We start from the raw sequence: 22802 nt of genomic DNA, 5'->3' as shown, positions 1-22802 counted from the left end.
AGGCGCAGGCGGCCGCCGCGAAGTCCCCTTGCGCAGGCGCGTTGCTCGCTTCTACAGAGCAGACACTCCTGAGGCGAATTACTAATTTGCTGAGGGCGGCGGCAAAGGGGAGCGGCTGGGAAGAGGCGGCAAAGCAGCCGCCGCCGCATACCTGTTGGCTCTCTCGGCTCTACCTGCGCTCGCGGTCCCCCGTGGTCACTCCGGGAGCAGTCCGTGAGGAGGAGGGAGGCCGAGGCGAGTTGGCGCCGGCGCGCCTGCGCGCGTACGGTGGCCGGACGGGACCAGAGGTGGTTCTGCCGGTGACAGTCGCGAGCCCCACCCTTTCCCCACGTGGCTGCGAAAACCGGGTGAGAAGCGGCGGCTGCGGAGTCCCCTCGCGCGGGAAGGGGAGTGGGCGCCGCGGGGTCGGGCTGGTGACTGGCGCCGCCCTCGGGGACTTGGTTTTGGGGAATGACTTTTACAGAAGCCGCCCGGGGATAAAATCCGCCATTTCCTTGCCCTCCGCTTTCTTTTCATTTATTCATTCATTCATAACCAATGGACCTGAGTGCCTGCTGCGTGTCTGGCTCCATCCTGGGCAGGGGGGAAGGTGGTGAACAAAGTTGACCGAACCCCTGGTCTCGTAGAGGTAAAATTTAATTAGGGAGGAGGCTAGACAGGAAAAGAAAAAAAGAAAAGAAAAGAAAAGAAGGAAAAGAAAGAGAAAGAAAGAGAGAGAGAGGAAAGAGAAGAAAGAGAAGAAAGAGAAGAAAGAAAGAAAGAAAGAAAGAAAGAAAGAAAGAAAGAAAGAAAGAAAGAAAGAAGAAAATGAACCTTGTCGCTCCAGGTAGATGTAGTATTCAAATAAAAGGATGATGCGATGGCCGGGCCGGGGCGGGGGTGTTGCTTTAACCAGATGGTTATGAAGAGTGTCCCTTCGGTGTCTGGGAAGGATGAGAAAAAGTTGGGAAAGCGCAGTAAGAGACCTAGGTAAGGTCCACGTAGAGAAAGTGCTGGTAAGTAGCCTGGATTTTGTTGAGAGGATTGGGATGCCACTGCAGGATTTTGAGCAGTGAGGTGGCTTTGTGATTTCAAGTTTTTCTCTGGCTGCAGAGTGGAGAATAGAGGCACAGAGTGTGGCAGGGAAGAAGCTGGTGAGGCCACCCATAGGGAAAATTGTGCCTGAACCAGGGTGAGTGTGTTGGTGTGGAGGAAGATGAGGAGTCATTAGAGTCCCTGCCATGTCAGAACACTGTTTTCGTGGTGAACAGAACCCTGGCTTAGGAAACTGGCCGTCATTTGGGGTCTTGCTAACTCCCTTTCTTTCCTTCAGCACACCTTTGACCGTCACATCATGGGGGCTGGTGCTCTTTCCCCTCTTTCCTATTCTGGGCTGATACCAGGTGGCTCCCAGACGACTATTCCTAGGGATTGCCTTTCTCATGAGCTCCAGATATGTATTTTCATTTTTGCTACTTAGCCCGGTGCCCAACCTAGGTGACCCCTGTAAGACTTGCTATAGAGGGGCCGCAGAGCTGGACTTTGATCTCCCAAGCTCAGGACTGGGCAGGGGGAGGTTCATGGGGCAGAGGAGCCAAGGCCAGAGAGCACATACAGGTTCTAAGCCATCAGGGAAGGCTCCCAGGAAGAGGCAGCTTAGAAGAGCTAGCAGAAACTCCACAGAGAACCCAGGTGGAGGGAAGGTGTTCATGAAGTAGGGTGGCATGATGGCCAGGCCTCTTACTGCTTGTGTGATCTCTGGCAGGTTCTTCCCCTCTCTGAACTTCAGATTTCTCATCCATAAAGTAGGCATGATAATATTTGCCTTTAGAACTGTCCCTCTGACAAGGTGGCCACTCACTGTCGGCCCATTTAGGTCTGAAGCATGGCCAGGGTGGTGGAAGCATCATTTGGTGGCAGTCAGGAACAGAGTCTTTCCAACAGCCCCAGCTGGGAAGTTCCTGTCCCTGGGAACTGGTCAGGAACACCACCCCCCACATATACCAGCCTGGTTGTCTCACTCAGAAGCTCTTTATTGAAACAGACAATCCTTACTCTTTTCCTCCACCTTTGACCATGAAACTCCTTAGCAATCTTTAAACGGGCTACTTGTTCGTCTGGGGCAGAAAGAAGTAGGGGGGCTATCTGCAAGGGAGCAAGGGATGCCCTTATGCCTCTCACCCCAATTAAACTGATTGAATTACCTCTAAGCAGCAAAGGAAGGGAACAATAGCTAATGTTTATTGAGCTCTTACTCTGTGCCAAATTCCTATTCTAAGCATGTTATAGGGATTAACTGGTTGAATTTTCACTAGTCTCAGGAGGTAGATTCTCTTTGTTTACCCCATGACACATATGAGAGAGCTGACCAACAGTGAGGTTAAGTGGAGGGCCTGGGATTCAAGGCCCCCCTACCAGCCCTAGAGCCTGTCCTACTCCTCCCTCAAAACATCTGCACAAACACAGATGGAATATATATTTTTTAAGATTATTCATGGGAGACACACAGAGAAAGGCAGAGACCTAGGCAGAGGGAGAAGCAGGCTCCCTGCAGGGAACCCTATGTGGGACTTGATCCCAGGACCCTGGGATCATGCCCTGAGCCGAAGGCAGATGCTCAACCACTGAGCCACCCAGATGTCCCACAGATGGAATATTCATATCCTGTGCCACCTCCACAAAGAGAATTGCGGGCTTGAGTGGCCTGTTTCCCAATCAGCCCAAACTTGTGCTCGGATTTTTGCCACATTCCCCCTACAGCTGTCCTAGTACTTGCTATACCTATGTCCCCCTAACTTTTTTTTTTTTTTAAGATTTTTAAATTTCTTTATTCATAAGAGACACACAGAGAGAGGCAGAGACATAGGCCGAGGGAGAAGCGGGCTCCTCCAGGGAGCCCTATGTGGAACTCGATCCCATGACCCTGGGATCACGACCTGAGCCAAAGGCAGACGCTCAACCACTTAGCCACCCAGGTGCCCCTGGGTTTGAGGTTTTGGCAAGAAAACTTCACAGGTGAATTTCACTCTTGTCTGGAGGCAAGTAATGTTGGGTATCTTTGCTGGTGATGTGAAATCACACAGTGGAGGAGGGTACTGTCTACTCATTGTGGTCCTCCATCAGTTTTGCTCCTCACAGTTTTGTAGCCTATGGAGATTGTTATCTAAATTTGTCCTGTTGTGGACAATTAGTTGGAATTCACCTACAAAGCAGAACTTTTCCTCTTCCTGTTTTTGTAATCTGGTAATTAATTATATGAGGGAAGTAGGATGGTTGCTATATTCTTTATTTGCCAGTTTTCAGCAAAATGAGCAGGGTATGTTTTAGAACTATTATGAACACACAGATTTTTGTATCTATTGTATCCTGTTTTATTTTAGCCGCTCACCTGTCACATGGGCCCATGAGCATCTCTTAGGGTTTGCTCCCAATCCTTTGACGTGACCCTGATGGTTTTTTGAAGTTTCCTTGCTTCCTGGTCTGACAAGATGCTCCCAGCTTGGCTCCTCTGGCCTGTTTTCTTCTGAGTCATAGAATCAGCCATTCCTCCAGCCATTTTCCCAACAAAGTCTTCTTTGTTGGGAAAATGGTACTTAGAGACTATTGCTGGCATTCACGGTGTTCACTACCACTGTGGATGTGGTATTTCCTCTAGGCATTTTCAGTTGATATCACTAGAACATCGGTTCTTTACTTGAGAGAAAAATATATCATGAGTTTATATTGATAATTCCAATTCAAATTTACCTCTGAGTTTTTACTTTTTGGATTTTTTTTTGTGTTAGATTTTTTTGTTTTATGCTAGTTCCTTTTTTTTTTTTTTTTTAAGATTTTTATTTATTTATTCATGAGAGAGAGAGAGAGGCAGAGACACAGGCAGAGGAAGAAGCAGGTTTCCTGCAAGGAGCCTGATGTGGGACTTGATCCGGGATCCCAGGATCATGCCCTGAGCTGAAGGCAGACACTAAGCTGCTAAGCCAGCCACCCAGGTGTCCCATTATGCTAGTTCCTAAGGACATCAACATTATTATTTATTTGCTATATGCACAGTGGCTTCCAAATAACATTACTATTATCATTTCCAGTAACATGATTACTGAATACTGTTGAAGATTTCCTTTTATAGTTCTTTCTATCCTTGTACATCTCAGCGAGAATATATGGTTCTATCACTATATTTTAAACTCCACATAGATATACTATTAGATTCATGGGTTTCATTTTACTCCTAATTTTTAGAGATTCCTTTCATTTTTATTTTAGTTTATATTAATTTCTTTTTCTAACCACGTAAAGCATTTATATAGTTTCTCAACTTAAAACCATGAAACAAAGGGGATGCCTGAGTTCCTTTGTTGGTTAAGTGTCTGCCTTCAGCTCAGGTCATGATCCCAGAGTCCTAGGATCTAGCCCCGAGTCAGGCTTTTTTTTTTTTTTTTTAAAGATTTTATTTATTTATTCATGAAAAACACAGGAGAGAGAGAGAGGCAGAGGCAGAAGTAGGCTCTATGCAAGGAGCCCTACGTGGGACTCGATCCCTGGACTCCAGGACCACACCCTAGGCCAAAGGCGGTGCTAAACCGCTGGGCCACCAGGGCTGCCCCCAAGTCAGGCTTCTTATTCAGTGTGGAGTCTGTTGTCGTTCTTCCTCTTTCTCTCCCTCTGTCCCTCTCCTCCCACTTGTGTTGTTTCTCTGTCTCAAGTAAAATCTTTTAAAAACAAAACAAAACCATGAAACAAGGTATATTTGGAGAGAATAATCCAGCTTCTAGTCCTGTCCTCATCACCCTTTTCCCTACTTCCCCTTATGGTAACTATTCTTACTAGTTTTTGATTTAGCATTCCATTTAATTTATCATTATTAACTTTTATTTAAAAATTTTTTTAGGGATCCCTGGGTGGTACAGCAGTTTGGTGCCTGCCTTTGGCCCAGGGCACGATCCTGGAGACCTGGGATCGAATCCCACGTCTGGCCTCCGGTGCATGGAGCCTGCTTCTCCCTCTGCCTGTGTCTCTGCCTCTCTCTCTCTCTCTCTCTCTCTGTGACTATCATAAATAAATAAATAAATAAATAAATAAATAAATAAATAAATAAAAATTTTTATAGGTATAACCCCATACCATTGTAATAGTTTTATTACATAGTTACATATGAAATATCAAACTATAAAATAAAGTGTAGTAGAGTTAGTATTATATATTGTAACATATTGTATATCATAAATAACGTGATATATAATGTAATATTTGTAATGATTTCATGTAATTTGTAATCATTTCATTATCATGTAACAACTTATGTGTAATGTTAAAATGTTATTTTATCTTTTTTTTTTTTTTTTTTTTACTAGAAGGGTATATGTTGTATTAACATTTTCTCTTTCTTAGATAAATTGTAAACTGCCTGCCCTCTTCTGCACTTTTACAAGCTCTGTAGATGTGGGGTATCAGCTTTTCCTGTGACCCAGATTTTGAGAGTTATTCCTGGGCATTCCTACACTCTGGCCCCGGTAGCTCTTCCTCAAGTGATAGCCAGACTCATAGTTGTCCTCTCACCCTCAATGAAACTTTTCTTCCTGTCTTAATTTCTCAGTTTGAGAGTGTCTATCAGGTGGGTACCTGCCGCCTCATGCACAGATGAAGATGGCCTCCAAGCGCATCACCCAGGAGACCTTCGATGCAGTCGTTCATGAGAACATTGAAGAGTTCCAGATGCAACCAGAGGAGGCAATAAAAGAGGCCGTGGAACAATTTGAATCACAAGGTAGGACAGTGTGGCTTTGTCCCTGTGCTGGTCTGGCTCTTTGCCCAATAGTCATCACCATCCACAGCTCTTAACGTGGGAGACTGATGTCCTACTATGGCTCTGTCTTGCCTGGCGTGGCAGCCCTGGGCCCTGTCGCTTCTCTGCTCTCTGCTCTGAGCAGGCTGGCCACCTCCCATTTTGTTCTTGCCCTCCCTCTAACTTGCCTCGACCCCACCTAGACATCTGTGGGGCCGAATCCTACAAGGTGGGTATCATTTTAATTGCTACTTCTTGAAGAGGCTTTTCCTGATCACCTCTCAAGAAACAGGGCCACCTGCCTCCCTGCCCTACTTATGTTCCGTCTTGAGTTCATGGAAGCCAAAGGGGGTATTGGTCAGCAGCCTGTGGAAAGGTGGCATATTCAAAACAGGCTATGGGGAACAGCGGTCAAGAGGGAACCATTTATTTACAGTGGTGTGGGTAGGGTTAAGAGACCCTGCTGGCCATAGCAGGGACCTCCTCAGCCCCACAACAGGCCATGGCTGGGCTGGGGAGTCATCTAACAGAGGTGGAGGCAGGGAGCTGGGAGTAAATACCCCACCGTCCCACTCCTTCTGATCTGAAGTCCTACTTTCCATTGGCCAAGCCCAGTCTGACGCAAGAAGGCAATGGAGCCCAGGGAGTCCAGCCTCAGAGGTCAGAGGCTGGTGTCCTGGGCACAGAGTGGGATATAGATATTGAACAGGGACTGGAGAAATACTCAGATGCATCTTGTGCAGTGGAGGTTTCCCTTGGGGGTATCAGGGAGGGTAGGGGTACATCCAGGGTGAAGAACAATGGGAGCCCCAAGGGAGAAAGCTGTGGGGTCCCCTTCCCTCTTAACCCACCAGGTAGAATGTGTCCCTCACTGCGGTGATGGCCTGCAGCCTCACTACTGCTCTGCTCCCATTAGTTGGACAGAGCCAAGGGGCAAAGACCACCCCCTCCCATAGCCTGTATCCCTTATATGGATGTGGCTGCTTGGCCCTGGTAGGGAGGGGTTGGGGTGGGAAGCTGAGTAGGCCTCCAAAGTGGGGTGGTCCCACAAGAATGGACATGAGGTAGCTCTAGCAGGCCTGTGGGGATAAAACTGTCACTTGTTTCTTGACTCCCCCGTATTCCCCCACAGGGGTTGATCTGAGCAACATTGTAAAGCTGGTACCCAAAGTCTCTGCAGATGGATCCCAGGAGCCTAGACATGACATCCTACAGGTAGGAAGGGATGGCCCATGGGGGCAGGGCTCACCTTACACATGTGGTTCCATACACATCACCATTTAACAGTCTCTTAGGGGCACCTTTATACTGGTTCCCAGATGACAGATGTAGGTTCTAAAGGGCAGGCAAGTACATGAGATGTTGAGCTTTCAGCTGGGGCTCCTTGAGTCCACATTTGAGGGCCCTTTAGGGGTGAATGGTGCTCAGGTTGTCCCCAGTGTTGGCAGCCTTGGGGCAGAAGGTACCATGGAGGAGCCTCTCAGGAGGAATCTCCCAACCACTAAGTTTGCTCAGAGATGGACAGGAATTGCAGAAAGAGAGTGGGATCATAGGCTATCACCTGTTGAGCACTGGCTGTTCACCAGCAGCACATCATAGCCTGCCCCTTTAGTACTAAAACTGGCCTATGAAGTAGATGGTGTCATTCCTGGCTTACTGATAGGGAAACAGAGGCCCAGAGGCCCGCTTTCTAGCACCTTACAAGGAAGGTAAAGGTCACAGAGGTTAAATGCTATCCTTAAGGTCACCTGTCAAACAGGGATAAACTGTTGGTTAAAAGGCAAAAGGCTATAGTGTTTATTGAGAACTGACTGTGGAGTGAGTTCTGTGCAAGGTGCTTTCTTTGTGCTATCTCAGTTATTCTCTCAAAGACCCCTGTAAGGTTGAGATTATTATCCCCATTTTATAGGTGGGTAATTCAAAGAGAAAAAACTGATGTGCCCAGGGACGCCTGGGTGGCTCAGTGGTTGAGTGTCTGCCTTTGGCCCAGGGTGTGATCTTGGAGTCCTTGGATCGAGTCCCACGTCGGTCTCCCTGCATGGAGCCTGCTTCTCCCTCTTCCTGTGTCTCTGCCTCTCTCTGTCTCTCTCATGAATGAATGAATGAATGAATATTTTTAAAAATTAAAAAATAAAAATAATAATAAAATAATAAAAACAAACAAACAAAAAAACTGATGTGCCTGATAGCAAGAGAGTGTCATAATAAAACAGGAAGTTGGAGGACACAGCCCTGGGTATGAACCCAGCTCTGCATAAGGCAGTATATACTTCTCCCTGCTGTCAGAGTCCTCACCATCTCCTGCCTCACAGGTTTTGAGAAAGTTATCTCATTTTTTTAAAAATATTTTCTTTATTTGACAGGTGGAGAGAGCAAAAGCAGGAGGTGTGGGAGAGGGAAAAGCAGGCCTTCTGCTGAGCAGAGAACCTGATGTGGGGCTCAATCCCATGATCCTGGGATCATGACCTGAGCCAAAAGCAGATGCTCAACCAACTGAGCCACCCAGGCACTCTTTCTCATTGTTTTGACTTGTTTGCTAGTAAGAAGTGAGTTGGAAAGAAGGAAAGAGAAAGAAAGAGAGGAAGGAGTTTGTTGTCTTGGCAGTATTTTTTATTGGATTGTTCTTTTTTTTTTTAAGTTTTTATTTATTCATGAGAAACACAGAGAAGGGCAGAGACCTATGCAGAGAGGGAAGCAGGCTCCCTGCAGGAAGCCCGATGCAGAACTCAATCCCAGAACACCGGGATCATGACCTGAGCCAAAGGCAGATGCTCAACCACTGAGCCACCCACGTGTCCCAAGTTCATCTTGTTCTTATTGATTTGTAAATGCTCTTTACATATGAAGGGTCTCAGTAACAATAGTCTCTAGAAATCACTAAGTACTGCTAAATTCTTAAAACCTACGATCTCAATCTATTGTTAGCTTATTTTGCTGATCAGGAATCTGAGGCTTCGTAAAAATAAATGACTCACCTGTGGTCACAGCCAGTGAGAGGCTGAGCTGAGACCCAGATACAGATCCTTCTCCCAGGGAAATCAAACTGAGAACAGCTCTGCTGTCTTCTATCAGCAGTACAGAAAACTCCTTTTGTTTACAGCCTTTCCTTTTTATTCTTCTTAATTCCACTTTTAAATTTTATTTTTCATTACTGAAGAAGAAAGTGAACATGTTCTTAGCACAAAAGATTCAAGCAATACTCAAGCATTTATAGCAAAATCTGAAAGTCTCTGTCCTGTCTCTCCCACCAAACCCCTTCTCTCCCTTTCCATGTGGGAGGCACCACACACATCAGATTTCATATCCTCTCAACCTTCTTACCTTGGAAATGAACCAGCCCCTTCTCATGCCACTGCTGTTGTGGCTCTGACACATGAAAAATGCTTATCTGTAGAAAAAATTTCAACTCTGTGATGCCTTTTGAAAGGAATCTATCAGAATCCTGAAATTTGTTGCACATAGACTTGTAGAAACAAAACAAAACCAAGTAGTCTTGGAACTCTTCAAGGAAAAAATGAGCTGGACTGGTTTTATATGTGAGGAGTTTCAGAATTCAGGCCGTCAGTTGCAGAGGAAATGACCCCAGGGTTGGTGGACAAAGCCCCCTGTCACCACACTGAGTTGTTACAGGTGGAGCCCAGCTGGCTCTGCCACCTTCACTTCAGCAGCTGTCCTTTCCTCAGCCACCAGTGGGTCTGGGGTCACAGGCAGCACCTAGGGACTGTGAAGACCACCATCTTAGCCAGCCAATGGAGAGACTATTTATTTATTTATTTATTTGTTTGTTTGTTTGTTTGTTTATTTATGAGAGGGAGAGCTCAAGCAGAGGGGGAGAAGCAGGCTCCCTGCTGACCAGGGAGCCTGACGTGAGGCTCGATCCCAGCCAATGAAGAGACTATTTATTTATTTATTTATTTATTTATTTATGAATGAGAGGGAGAGCTCAAGCAGAGGGGGAGAAACAGGCTCCCTGCTGACCAGGGAGCCTGACGTGAGGCTCGATCCCAGCCAATGAAGAGACTATTTATTTATTTATTTATTTATGAATGAGAGGGAGAGCTCCAGCAGAGGGGGAGAAGCAGGCTCCCTGCTGACCAAGGAGTCTGACATGAGGCTCGATCCCAGCACCCTGGGATCATGACCTGAGCTGAAGGCAGATGCTCAATCAACTAAGCCACCCAGGTGCCAGAGAGACTTGCTTTTCCGATGCCATCCAGGCCAATGGGAGATTTACTACAAATTGGATGAAGATATTGTGCAAATTTTGGCCATCATCCTTTCCTCTCTTATCTGACTAAACCTAGAGTATTATAACTCCAGCACTGTGCTCCCTCAATGGCACTTGTGCCACAACTTTTCAGGTTTCTCACCAGGTTCCTGCTAAAATGCTACATCCTCTGTTTTTGGTTTGTAGTAAAATATATATAACACAAATTCACCACCTTAACTGTTTCTAAGTGTATGGTTCAGTGATATGAAGTTTATACACACTGTTGTACAACCATCCTCACCGTCCATTTCCAGGACTTTATCGTATTCCCAAACTGAAACTCTGTCCCCTTTAAACACTAACTTCCTATTCCTCTCCCCTAATACCACCTTTCTAGTTCCTACCTCTATGAATGTGACTCCTCTAGAGACCTCCCATAAGTGGAATGACACAGTGTTGGTCTTTTTGTGTCTGGCTCATTTCACTCAGCATAACGCCATCCATGGCGAAGGGTTCATCCATGTTGTAGCCTGGGTCAGAATTTGGGTGGTTTTTTTTTTTGGCTTTGGGTTTTTTGGCTTTTTATGTTTGAATAATATTCCATTGTGTGAATGGGCCACAGTCTGTTTATCCATTCATCCATGGATGGAAATTTGGGTTGCTTCTACCTTTTGTCTACTAGAAATAATGCTGCTATGAACACAAATACACAGATATCTCTTCAAGACTGCTTTCAGTTCTAAGGGGTATATACTTGGAAGTTGGGATTGCTGAATCATATGGTAATTGTATATTTAATTTTTGAGGAACTGCGAGACTGTTTTCCACAGCAGCTATTCCATTTTATATCCCTACCAGCGGCACACAAGGGTTCCAATTCTCCACATCCTCACCAGCACTTGCTGTTTCCTGTGTGGTTTTGTTTTTGTTGTAGCCATCATAATGGATGGGATGGCATCTCATTGTGTGTGGGTTTGTTATTTTTTTAGAGAGGGGGTGGGCAGAGAATCTTAAGCAGGCTCCATGCCCAGCACAGCACATGACCCTGAGATCAGGACCTGAGCTGAAATCAAGAGTCGGACACTTAACAGACTGAGCTGCCTAGGGACCCCTCTTTCTGTGGTTTTGATCTGCAATTCCCTAACAACTAGTGATATGGACCATCTTTTTAATGCCTAGTGGCCACCAGTGTATTTTCTTTGGCAGATGTCCATTCAAGGCACATTCTCTGCTTTTAGCCTATTAATATTCTGTGTCATTGGAACATATACTCAGTTAAGCCTAGCTCAGGGAGGATTTGCCAACAGGCATCCTTGCCATTCAGGGCAGTCATGGCTAAATCAAACCCCTTGGGTTGGGATGATGGTATCTGTAGAACCACCCTCCCTGAGGCCAGGTGCCAGTGATTTCATAAGCTCCAGGAGGCTCGGGTTCATCTTGGGTTCATGGCTGAGGCAGGTCGGAGGTCATGGAATTGAATGCCAGCTAGATTTGGATGCTCTTTTCAAATTGTTTTCTCTCGTTATTACTCCCTCCTCCCTCCCCCTGCCCCGCAAAAGGGCTTTGAGTTGAATTTGGGTAAATCAACTATGTATGGTGTGGTTTCATTTGGCAGATAAATATTTGTGGAGTGAATGAGAGAGACAAACAGACCTCTGGTATGGGCCAGTCTGGCAAAGGTAACTTTCACTTTCCTTGGAGAGGTGGCCATTGGAGGGTATATCAGTTAGTTATAGTTGCATAATAAGAACTCAAAGCAACAGCCATTTTATTGTTCCTTATGGTTTGGCTGGGTAGACTGAGCTCAACCAGATGGTTCTGCGGGTCTTGCTTGGAGCCTTCTTGCAATGGCATCTAGGGCTGGAATGTTGATTACGTCTGCACTCACATGTGTGGCTCCATGGAGGGACACTGAGATAGCTCGGTCTCTCCATCTCTATGTGGCCTCTGAAGCTCAAAACTCCTAAAAGCCTAGGTGTGGAAGCTGCCACAGCTGGCCTGAACTTCCACCACTGTCCTAGATCCCAGAAGCGGGAAGCTCACAGGGGTGCAACACTGTTGCTCTGGAACATCTTTGGACTGAGCTGGCACTGAAGTTTCTCCCGTATTCTCTAGGTCCTGGATGACCTGCGGGAGTCCGTGGCCCACTCTCGCCCCCAGGAAGTGTCCATGCACCTTGCCCGCTTTTTTGAACAGTGCAAGCAGCACAAGGCTTGCCGCTTCCTGGCTGCCCAGAAGGGGGCCTACCCCATCCTTCTGGCTGCCTGGAAGCTTGCTGCAGCAAGTGACCAGAGCCTGTTGCTTCAGGCCCTCAACACCCTGTCAGCCCTGACCGATGGCCAGCCCGATCTCCTAGACACCCAGGGCCTACAGCTGCTGGTGGCAACCCTGGCCCAGAATGCCGACGTAGCTGATCTGACCTGCTCTGGGATCCGCTGTGTTTGCCATGCCTGCCTGAAGCACGAGCAGAATCGGCAAAGCCTGGTGAAGGCCGGTGTGCTGCCCCTGCTGACTGGTGCCATTGCCCGACATAGGCATTGCGCCAACGTGGTCAGAGAGGCCTGTTGGGCCCTCCGAGTCATGACCTTCGATGATGACATCCGTGTGCCCTTTGGCCATGCCCACGACCATGCCAAGATGATTGTGCAGGAGAATGGAGGCTTGAAGGTGCTCATTGAGGCTGCCAAAGGTAGGAGCGGGTGTCAGAATGAAAGTTGGGTTTTAGGACTGCCTCAGACATGGCTGGCTTCAGGCTCCACTCACCTCTTTTGGCTTCCTATCAGCCATATGGCACCCCTAGTGGAACAGTGTCCTTTCTCTTGGTTCTTCTAGGAGAGTTCCAGGCTAGTGTTCCTTGGCCAAGACCAGATCTTGTGCCCATCTCTGGAGCCATTTGGGGAAGAGGCTTAGCTCTGTCCCCCTATACAGACTGAGAACACAGAAAGGAGAGCTCCCCAAAGGGACAAATAGGGTGTTTCCCAAAGATGGGGGAGTGTGGCTGGTGCTTAGTGGAAGTTTATAGTTTGGTTCACACCTAGCCATAAATTCTTACATGTTCCTGACTGGAATGAACAAGGCAAGCCAGCCATAGTTCACTGCACTGTGTTCAGATCTGAAATTCCCTGCCTTCTGTACCCACCAGAAGAGGCCTGATTGTGGTCTGGTGCAAGAAGTTGCTAGAAGAATGAGTTCTTCCCGGCCTGCCTATGGCTTTGGCTCAGTGGCTAGGCTTGTGTATGTGTGACTCTGGCCGTGTCTTCTGGAGAGGCTGGTCTGCCTCAGTCTCATACCTCTGGAGAGGGTGAAAACAGATCTTGGCCATGTGCAAAGTTGAGCTGCGTTTTGGAGGGGTAGCTTACATTTTTATTTGTTGACAGAAGCTCATATCAAACTGGTTCTACCAGAGAAGCAGAACGTGTGTGTGTGTGTGTGTGTTTATTTCAAGGAATTGGCTCATGTGGCTGAGCGGCTAGTGAGCCTAAATTCCATGGAACAGGCTTGAGCAGGAGCCAACACCATAGTCCTCAGGCAAGCTTCTTCCTATTCAGGAAGACCTCAGTTCCCACCCCCCTTTTAAAAAAAAAAATTATTTATTTATTTGACAGAGAGAGTACAAGCAGAGAGAGGGACAGAGGGAGAAGAAGCAAGCTCCACACTGAGGAGGGAGCCTGATGTGGGACCCGATCCCAGGACCCCAGGATCATGACCTGAGCCAAAGCAGATGCTTAACTGACTGAGCCACCCCAGTGCCCCCTCAATTTCCCTCTTAAGGCCTTCGGCTGACTGGATGAGGACCACTCAGACCATCAAGGGTCTTCTTGAAGTCAACTGATCATAGATGTCACATCTAGAGAATACCTCCACCCAGATTAGTGCTCATGGCATTGCTGGGAGCTGCACCTGACAAGGGGAACATACCAGTTGACTGTCACAGAACTCTGGATAAATCAGGGCTGTCCACCCCGCACTCTTTCACCCCCTGCCACCCCCCACATGAGCCTCAGTCCAGGCCCCTCCTCCCTGGGGCCTCTGAGCTTCGTCTTCGGCATCTGTGTTCAATTTTGCCCAGGTCAATCTATCCATATGTCCCTCTTCAATTTCTGGGTTTCCCGTTGCACTTAGAAAGGTCATTCCCACCCCAAGAACATAAAAATAGTCTCGGATGTTTTATTATAGCACTATTATGGTATTCTTTTTTTAGTTGAGATCATCAGTTGGTCTGGAATTTATCTGGGACGCGGTGTGGGGGAGGGCACGTTCTCGTGTCTTTTCCGGCTGCCACCAGGGGGCACTGCAGGCCCAGCAGCCCTGGTGTTTGTGGGGCTCCCTTGGTACCTGTGGCCACCGTGCCTGGCACAAGGGCCCAGCTTCCCAGGTGGAACAGGAGTTGTACCAGGATCACTGGCTCCTAGTTCCAAGCTGGAAGAGGTTCTCTCCCTGTCCTTACCCTAAGCCGTGCCTCTCCCTCCCTTCCTCTCCACAGCATTCTCTGACAGCCCCAGTATCCTGAGTGAGCTCTGCAGCACCCTGTCCCGCCTGGCCGTCCGCAATGAATTCTGCCAGGAGGTCGTCGACCTTGGGGGCCTCGGGGTCCTGGTGGCCCTACTGGCCAACTGCAGCGACCACCAGGTGGGCGTCCAGAGCCGTCTTAGGGTGTGAAGCCCCCCTCAGCTGGGTTTTTTTTTTTTTTTTAATTTTTTTTTTTTTTAATTTTTATTTATTTGTGATAGTCACAGAGAGAGAGAGAATGAGGCAGAGACACAGGCAGAGGAGAAGCAGGCTCCATGCACCGGGAGCCCGACGTGGGATTCGATCCCGGGTCTCCAGGATCGTGCCCTGGGCCAAAGGCAGGCGCCAGACCGCTGCGCCACCCAGGGATCCCTCAGCTGGGTTTTGATTTGTCATTTCTCTTGGTGCCGAGGGAAGATTCTAGACCTCCCAGTGAACTCTGTCCCTTTGAGCCCCAGACACCCCAACAAACGTGAATCATAGCACACCAGCCCTGTCTGCTGACCCTGGAAGCAAAATGCAGTTTTCTGTTGACCCAGGGCAGGATGTAAAGTGTTTTGGGGAAAACAAATCCACCACCCTCTCTTACTTTAACACTTGTATTTTCTCCCCACAATGGGAGAAATGTGAGTAGGTGTTGGCAGGGCCTGGCGTAGATCCCAGCTCAGTTGTGTGATGTTTGAGTGACATAAATCCTTGGTGCCTTGGTTTCCCCATCCATAAAATGGGGCAGGGACTCCTATTCATTATTCTTTCATTTAGCAGCCCCTTAACCCCCTCTCTACATGTGGGAATACCTACCTGTCCCAGGGCAGCAATGGTCCTACTGCCCCCACCCCCAGCTGGTGATACCAGCCAGTCTCGTGTGCAGGTGCCAGAAACCTGAGTTTGAACTGGCTTGAGACATGAGGGAATGCGTTTTGTTTGTACTCCTCGACAGTCGGGTGGGTAGAGGCTTGGTTTCCCTCCCACTGCTTTCTCTTCCTCTTTCATGGCTCTGCCCTTCACCGGTGTGATTGGCAGTCCCAGCAGTATCCGGTCAGCTTGTCCTCAGTTCAAGTTGGTCAGTGCCCACCTGGGGACCCGACTGTGGCCAGGGGACCCCGTGCTTTGATTCCTGGCCTGAGCCACATGCTTCCTCTGTGTGTGAGCGGTGGGTGTCAGGGATGTCCAGATGCCTGGCCTGGACACAAGTGGACTAACTCACAGGGTCCACCTCCCTAAGCCTCTGCCTTTTCTATGCAGCGAGTAATAACCCTGTCGGTCCAGGCTTCCCGCAAGCCCCAGGGTGCCCCCACCAGTTCAGACAGCAAAACAACAAACTCTTTCAAGGCCTGACCACCCCCCCGCCACGCACGCGCGCACATGCACACACACCAGCAACCAAGCAGTGTCTGGCACAGCACAGGAGGACGAGCTGGCCCGAGGTAACCTGTACCTTGCCCTCCCTATAGGACCTTGTGAAGCAAGTGTTGAGTGCCCTGCGGGCCATTGCAGGCAACGATGATGTGAAGGACGCCATCGTCCGTGCTGGTGGGACAGAGTCCATCGTGGCTGCCATGACCCAGCACCTGGCCAGCCCCCAGGTACCTACCCCACACAGGGGTCACACGAGGTGGAGTACAGTGACTGGAGGTCCAGATCAGTATCTGGATTTGCATGGTGCTCTTCCCCATTTCCTCAAGCAGAGTTAGGGCTGGGATGGAGCCCGCAAGAGGCCTGGCTTGAGACTGTAACCCCTAAGAGCATGATTAATGTCTTTATCACCTGGGTATCATTCCTGTTATTAGTGATCTGGTATATACACAGGCTGGCAACAGTTTCCTCAGGTGAAATTGGAGGGCACTTACCTGGGGAATTAACAGTGGCAGCCATGGCGGGTCCTCCAGATGGTGGGTATCTCTGTCCATCTCCGTGACCCCTACAGATATGCGAGCAGAGCTGTGCAGCCTTGTGCGTCTTGGCCCTGCGAAAGCCAGAGAACAGCCGGGTCATCATGGAGGGCGGTGGGGCCCTGGCTGCATTGCAGGCCATGAAGGCACACCCTCAAGAGGCCGGAGTGCAGGTGGGTCTGGGGACGGGAAGGAGGGGCAGGATGCAGGCCCTCGCTGTCTCTGTCCCCATCCCACCCCAGCCCAGTTATCTCAAAGTCTTCTTTCTTTTTCCTAGCTCCCAGAGATATCTACTTCCCATCTTTGAAAATGCACCCAGTTCTGCCCATAGCTGTCTTCCTGTCCCTTTACTCTTCCTGCATTGAGCTTTTCTAACAGTTCCTTTAGAGAGATAGGAAGAGGAGGGGAGCAGATGGGGATCTGCTAGGAGTTTTGGAAGATTCCCTGCCATCCATGGGCTGCTCCTTTGTGTTCTGCATGTCAGACTCACAGTCCATACCTTGCTGGGGAGTCAGTGAAGCTGAGCAGTAAATGGGGCTATGTGCACCCTGCCTGAAACCCAGTCACTTCCTTTTAGCCGCTAGGACTCTTCCTGCCTCCCCCACTCCCACCTCTCACACCCTCCCAGCACAGGGGCCTCCTTGTTGGTCCTTAGACATACCAGGCTCTGTCCCACTGGGGCTTTTGCTGCAGGTGGTATCTCCTCTGGGACACTATGTCCTTGGCTAACCCATCACCTAGCCCACTCCTCACCAGCCTGGCTGGGCAGCCCCTCACACCTTACCTACTTCTCATCTAGTCTCCCAGTGGTGGGGTGCCTCGTGGCACCCACACACGGCAGATAACCAGGGCACAGATGTTGGTGAACGAGTGATGATGTAATTGACATATGGGTCCTGTGCACAACCCCCTCTTCCTGCGACTCTCTGCCCTTCTTTCCTGGGGCCCCTGCCCAGGCTCTTGCCAGCCACAGGGGATCTTGCTCTGAGGCTAAGGATCTCATGCCTGAGGGATCAGCCCCACCTGTTGAGCTCTTAACTGCCCTGAGCTTCAGTGTCCTCAACTGGGAAATAGGGGAATTAGCCCTGCCTCTCTGAACAGTTGGACGGATAAAGGAAGGAGATGAATCTAGCCCAATGAGTCACAGAGTAGGTACCTACTGTATGTTGGTTGTGGTCACCTTTGCCCTGTTGTGTTATGATGAGGGCCCCAAAGTCAGAATGGACCCCCTACCAGCGCATAGCCACTCACATTTTCTCCCTCCCAGAAACAGGCCTGCATGCTGATCCGTAACCTGGTGGCCCGCAGCCAGGCCTTCTCACAGCCCATCCTGGACCTGGGGGCTGAAGCACTCATCTTGCAGGCCCGTGCTGCCCACCGTGACTGTGAGGACGTGGCCAAGGCTGCCCTGCGGGACCTTGGCTGCCATGTGGAGCTGCGAGAGCTGTGGACTGGCCAGAAGGGCAACCTGGCACCATGACCCCAGGCTCAGTCTGGGCCGTGGCTTTGGATGAGTTCTGTGATTCAGGAACAGGGAGGAGGTCCGTGTCCTGCCACTCTATTCCCCAGATTCCTCCCCCACTCAGTGAAAAGTGTTTTCTGATGGGCACCATGTAGAGGCTGGGGTGGGAAGGGAGCACTGGTGAAGCATCTATAGAGCATAAAGCAGCCCCAGGGTCTTGGCCTCCCATCACCTTGTTCTCCTCACCAGCTGACAGCACTGGCATTATCCTGCCTGCCTGCCCACCCCCACCACATGCCCTTTCCTATCAGATGGGCCTCCTTAGTGCTGCCTGGAGGTGGAGTGCTGACTGAAATTTGGGAGCCACGCTGGCCAATTTCACAGCAGGATGGGGACCCCGCTTTGGCTTACAAGTCTGTTTTCTCCCCTGCTCATCTCTCACTTGTAATATGGGTTGTAGGAGCCTTGCTCTGCTGGACAAACGGCAGAGACCAAACTCTTCTGCCTCCAGGGGCCCCAGGCCAGCCCGTACTGCCCAGGAATAAAAGACTCTGTTAGTTGAACAACGGAGGGATCTCTTCCATAGCGACGTGGGGGCTGCCTCCCGTGGCCTTAGAGAAGGGGAGAGGGACAGACGTTTGGGGAGGCCGTGGGTTCACTGAGGAAAGCCAAGGGCTTTTGAGGACAGCCTGGGATATATGATCTGCTGTCACTCCCAGTCTGCAGGAGCCATGGTTCACACCTGGGGTCTCGGCCCCAAGGACCCGGTTTCTGATTATGGATCACTCAACTCTGTGGCCTTGAGCTAGTGACATAGTCTCTTTGAGCCTTGATTTGATGGTCTGTAAAATGGGGAGGGGGAAAAATAGAGCCCCCTCTGAGGGGTGTGCAAACAGAGCTAAGCACATGGGAGGCACCCAATTGTTTTAGCTTCACTGCCTCAGTTACCCTAGGACTATCTTATACTCCTCTGCCCAGCTACTTGAGGTTGTTGCTCACCAGGTGGCTTGGGCACTCTACCTGCCTTCTTTGAGCCTCAGTTTCCCCATCTGTAGTATGGACATCACTGTTGCTGCCCCAAATACCCACTGTACCCCACAAGTGTTCTGGGGGGGTCCCAGAACACTTGCTTGTGCCTGGCAAGCCCCTGTGCTCCTCTGCATTTATACTGGGGGGTCTTACTGTGGTCACCTGGCCAGCTTGTGTATCTCATGTGGCCCAACCAGGGTCAGGTAGCTTCAGGACCTCTGCTGGGCTCCAGGTGCTGAGTTACATGACCTCTACAGCCCACACACTGGGACCCCCTCACCTTTCTTGGAACACCCAGCCTGCTGCTCATCCTTCATCTCCCCTAGCTCAAGGAGGGCCTGATTTTGGTCCTTGATACCAGCTCAAGCCCTTTCCTAGAAGGCTCCTGGTTTCCGTGGCTGATGCAGATAGCTGCAGTGAGGGGTCGCATCACCCTGATTCTAATTCCCTGTGGTGGTCCAATTGTTCCTCACTCCCGGTTGGGAGGGCCTAGCTAGCTCAGGAGTGCTGACATGAACCTCTGACCCAGTCACCTCACCCTGACTCCCCCACTGAGAACTCACCCAGCCTGTAGAAGGATCTTGCATCTGCTCCAGGCTACCCCACCTTGACTTCTGCCACCCATGTGACCTTGAGGCAATCCTTGGGCCCTGTGAGCCTCGAGTATCCTTATCTGTCTCATGGGAGTTGGGTGATGCCAGCCTATTTTTGGGGAAGCCTTAGGTGCCATTCCGGTAATTCCTGCCCCAGCTCTGCTCTCATTCTGCCCAAGGCTCCCCATTGCCCTCTCCATAAAATCAGCTGTCCTCTAGGCCTTGTCCACCTCCCAACCTGATCTTCCCTGCATTCCTTGTTGTCTTTCTGGCCACATCAGCCTCCCCACCTCAGGGCCTTTGCACATTCTAAGCCTTGCATGGAGCACCTTTCCCTCAGTCCTCCCCATGGCCAGCTCTTCTCTGGCACCAGGTTCCAGCTCACATGTTGCCTCCATGGGGAGATACTGCTCTTCCCCTTCACTGGTCTCATCACCTCTTGTGCTGTGTCTCTGAGCCTATGGTCCCTTTGCTTGTGTGCTTTTCTGTTTTGTCTGTCCCCTACTGCCCATGAGTTGTATGTAGGCAGGCTCCTGTCTCCCTGCTCTGTTTCAGCTTCCTGAAAATGTTTTTGAATATACATCTAAATCAAGAGGGTGGTTTTGAGGGAAGGCCTCTGCCCCCATAGCCTAGTGTTCTCCCCTGAGCTCCTGGCCAGCCTTCCTACAGCTGCAGGCTTCTCTGGGGAGACAGGGCTCTAACTTATCAATCCTTCCTACCTTAGTCTAAGTAAATAGGCTTTGTCAGTGGGCGTGGCTCAGGGTCAGTTTGGAAGTCCCCAGGGTGAGTAGGCATATCATCGAGGTTGGCCAAACCTGGGTTCCAGTCCCTGCTCTGCCACCTCAGGTGACCTCAGCCTCCTCTCCTGAAAACAGTTATGTGCGTTGCCACACAGGGTCACATCCCCCAGCAAGGCACACAGTCCCTGTCTGAGGAGTGCTTGCCATCCTTGTTGATGACATTGAAACCAGGGCTGAGGAGGAAACCACTGTAAGGGAACAGCCAGCACATTCAGACTAGGCCTCTACTGCTGTGTGCTCTTAGATGAGTGACCCGGCTTCTCTGAAACCACCTTGAAACCAGTTGGGCTTGGGTGACATCACTGTTGTATTCAGCAGGTATCCTTCCAGTCAGTGAAGGACCCAGGGTCCTGGCTTATGAACACATATTTGAAAGGGAGGACTTATGAACTGCGTTTTCCTTTCTTTTTTTTTTTTTTTTAAACACCTGATCAGTTTTTGTTTTTTTTTTTTTTTTAAGATTTTATTTATTTATTCATGAGCGACACAGAGAGAGGCAGAGACACAGGCCGAGGGAGAAGCAGGCTCCATGCAGGGAGCCCGACGTGGGACTCGATACTGGGTCTCCAGGATCACGCCCTGGGCTGAAGGCAGCGCTAAACTGCTGAGCCACCCAGGCTGCCCTGAACTGTGTTTTCCAGATGAGAAACAGACTCACTGGCATTTGAGGGGCTACAGTGGGACGAGAACTCAGCTTGGCCTGTCTCCATACCCCTCCTCTCTCACCAGCATTGCTAACCTGACCTTGGGCAAACGGCTCTCTGGACTCGGTTGATTAAGCCCTGTCACTCTGCCCAGGCCTGGCTCACAGCCATCGTGTCAGATGATTCTTGGGATCCCCAAGAGGTAGAGGAGATGGAGGGGGGGGGCAGAGAGACAGTGTTCTGCCCAGAGCCAGCCAGGCTGACACGGAAGAGCTGGGATCCCAGGCACCCTGGCCAGGCACAGCTGAAGTGCCCACAGTGGGGGTGTCTGTTGCTGATGCCAAGGAGCATTACTGGCTGTTGTTGGAAGGCGGCAGGGAGGTTGACCGGCGCCAGCATGCTGACAGGCAAACAGAAGCCAGAGCCCAGGCAGTGCCTTTGGCACCCTCAGGAGAGGCAGCCTGGTCCTGGACTGTTGCCTGACCCTTGCCTCAGTTGGCATTGTTCCTAGGGGTACCATGGGACCTTCCAGGAGCTTGCTGCCTCCCTCCCAAGGGCCTGGCAGGTGGGTGCTGTGGGTAGGGACTCCTGTAGCATAAATATCTCCCTCTTTGGGTGGCAAACCCCACCCATAGCTGATCTATGTCCACATTCCATGAAATGCTATATACAGAAAGGGAAACAAGCCCCAAGAATGGTTTATCCATCACCAACACTCAGTAAATGCTGGCTGTGGACCAATGAAGCGAGTGCTTTACTTCCATTCATCTCATTAGTGCTGCCATCAACCCTGGGAGGGAGTTGGAGAAACTGAGGCAGAGAATTTGAGTTGCTTGCTGAAGGTCTGGTGGCCAGCAAGTAAAAAACAGCAGGGATTCAAATCTAGCCTCAGGCCTTTTCAGCGAGGAACACCTGTAGTGGGAGGATCAGTTCTCTCATTTGCAAAGGAGGTGCTATCCCTTCCCCCTACCATGTGGAAATCAGGTCATGAATGGTGTTTGGGAAGTATCCAGTCCAGTAAGGACCTGACACCCATTAGGTGTTCAGCAGACCTCAGTGCCCTCCTCTTGTCCAGAGAGCAGAATGGAAACCAGGGCCTGGAAGTTGGTGGGAAGCAGACCACAGCTGGGAGGTACGGGAGAAAGGCCCAGGTGGGAATATCGTGGGACTAACACAAGTCAGATCGTGGCCAGGTTAGAGGTTTTCCCCATCCTCCATACAGCAAGCCCTTTGAGATGTTGTGGATTAAGCTGGAGGCAGGGGGCTCACACAACCCTGAAATGTGAACCCTCATTAAGGCCTAGTTTAGGTTTGCTCCTCCCAGCATTCCTTGGTTCTGAACTTGATCTTTATCAGCCCTAACCGCCACCTACAGGAAATAAGAGCCAGTATCTGGGAACATTTGTAACTCTCTCCGTCCTGGAGATTTAGAGTGCACTTGGGGGGAGTGCCAATGACACAGCGGCTTACATGGATGGCAGGTGTCTTCTCTAAGCTGCTGGCATCTGTTTGCAAAGAATCCCAAGAATGCACCTCACAGAGAAGCTGAGGCTCACAGGCCAGATGGACCTGCTGAGGGTCAAATGCTTTCACCAGAATGTCTTATATCCCAGCAAGGTCTGAGATATAAGTACTCCCATGGGGGTATTTTGGGATGTAAGTACATCCTAAAGAAGAAGGATCAAGGTGTAGGATTCATTGTCCCCTGAGAAAACAGATTCACAACCACCTTGCCCAAGGTTATATAGTGGGCCAGTGGCTGCACATGGATTCCACCCAGACTGCTCAGGCCCCTGGTGGCTCTTGTCTGACACTGCCTTACCCCACTTCCAAAAAGCAGGCTGCTCTCAATTCACCTCCAGATTAGGCCCCTTGAAGCACTGTGGCCCAGGAGCTTGACCT

General features: G+C 49.9%; 2 protein-coding genes across 6 annotated transcripts in view; one reads left to right on the top strand and one right to left on the bottom strand.

The window, feature by feature from the left end:
• SUGP2 (SURP and G-patch domain containing 2) overlaps positions 1-289 on the bottom strand; it is a 62968-nt gene extending 62679 nt beyond the window's left edge. The window contains exon 1 of the mRNA XM_077859287.1: positions 152-289. The gene's annotated coding sequence lies outside the window, so the exon portion shown is untranslated. The remainder of the gene's footprint in view (positions 1-151) is intronic.
• Positions 13-21641, top strand: ARMC6 (armadillo repeat containing 6). Of its 5 annotated transcripts, none has more exons than XM_077859294.1 (9): positions 13-347; positions 5573-5743; positions 6894-6976; positions 11587-11650; positions 12087-12660; positions 14455-14600; positions 15935-16066; positions 16408-16545; positions 17640-18400. In XM_077859294.1, exons 4-9 carry the CDS (start codon positions 11606-11608, stop codon positions 17850-17852), a joined length of 1248 nt encoding a protein of 415 aa, XP_077715420.1. In that variant the 5' UTR covers positions 13-347; positions 5573-5743; positions 6894-6976; positions 11587-11605; the 3' UTR covers positions 17853-18400. The 5 variants fall into 5 exon arrangements, 4 of the variants coding, with proteins under 4 accessions (XP_077715420.1, XP_077715421.1, XP_077715418.1 ...); XR_013358028.1 differs by lacking the exon at positions 11587-11650 and adding an exon at positions 20717-21641 and having other exon boundaries at positions 15-347; positions 17640-17913; XM_077859295.1 differs by lacking the exon at positions 11587-11650 and having other exon boundaries at positions 14-347; positions 12279-12660.
• Positions 21642-22802: the final 1161 nt, after the last annotated feature.

Source organism: Canis aureus, chromosome 19, assembly GCF_053574225.1.
Source record: "Canis aureus isolate CA01 chromosome 19, VMU_Caureus_v.1.0, whole genome shotgun sequence".
Lineage (NCBI taxonomy): Eukaryota > Metazoa > Chordata > Mammalia > Carnivora > Canidae > Canis > Canis aureus.
The sequence above is the reverse complement of the archived record's forward strand: the minus strand, read 5'-3'. Positions and strand labels throughout refer to the sequence as shown.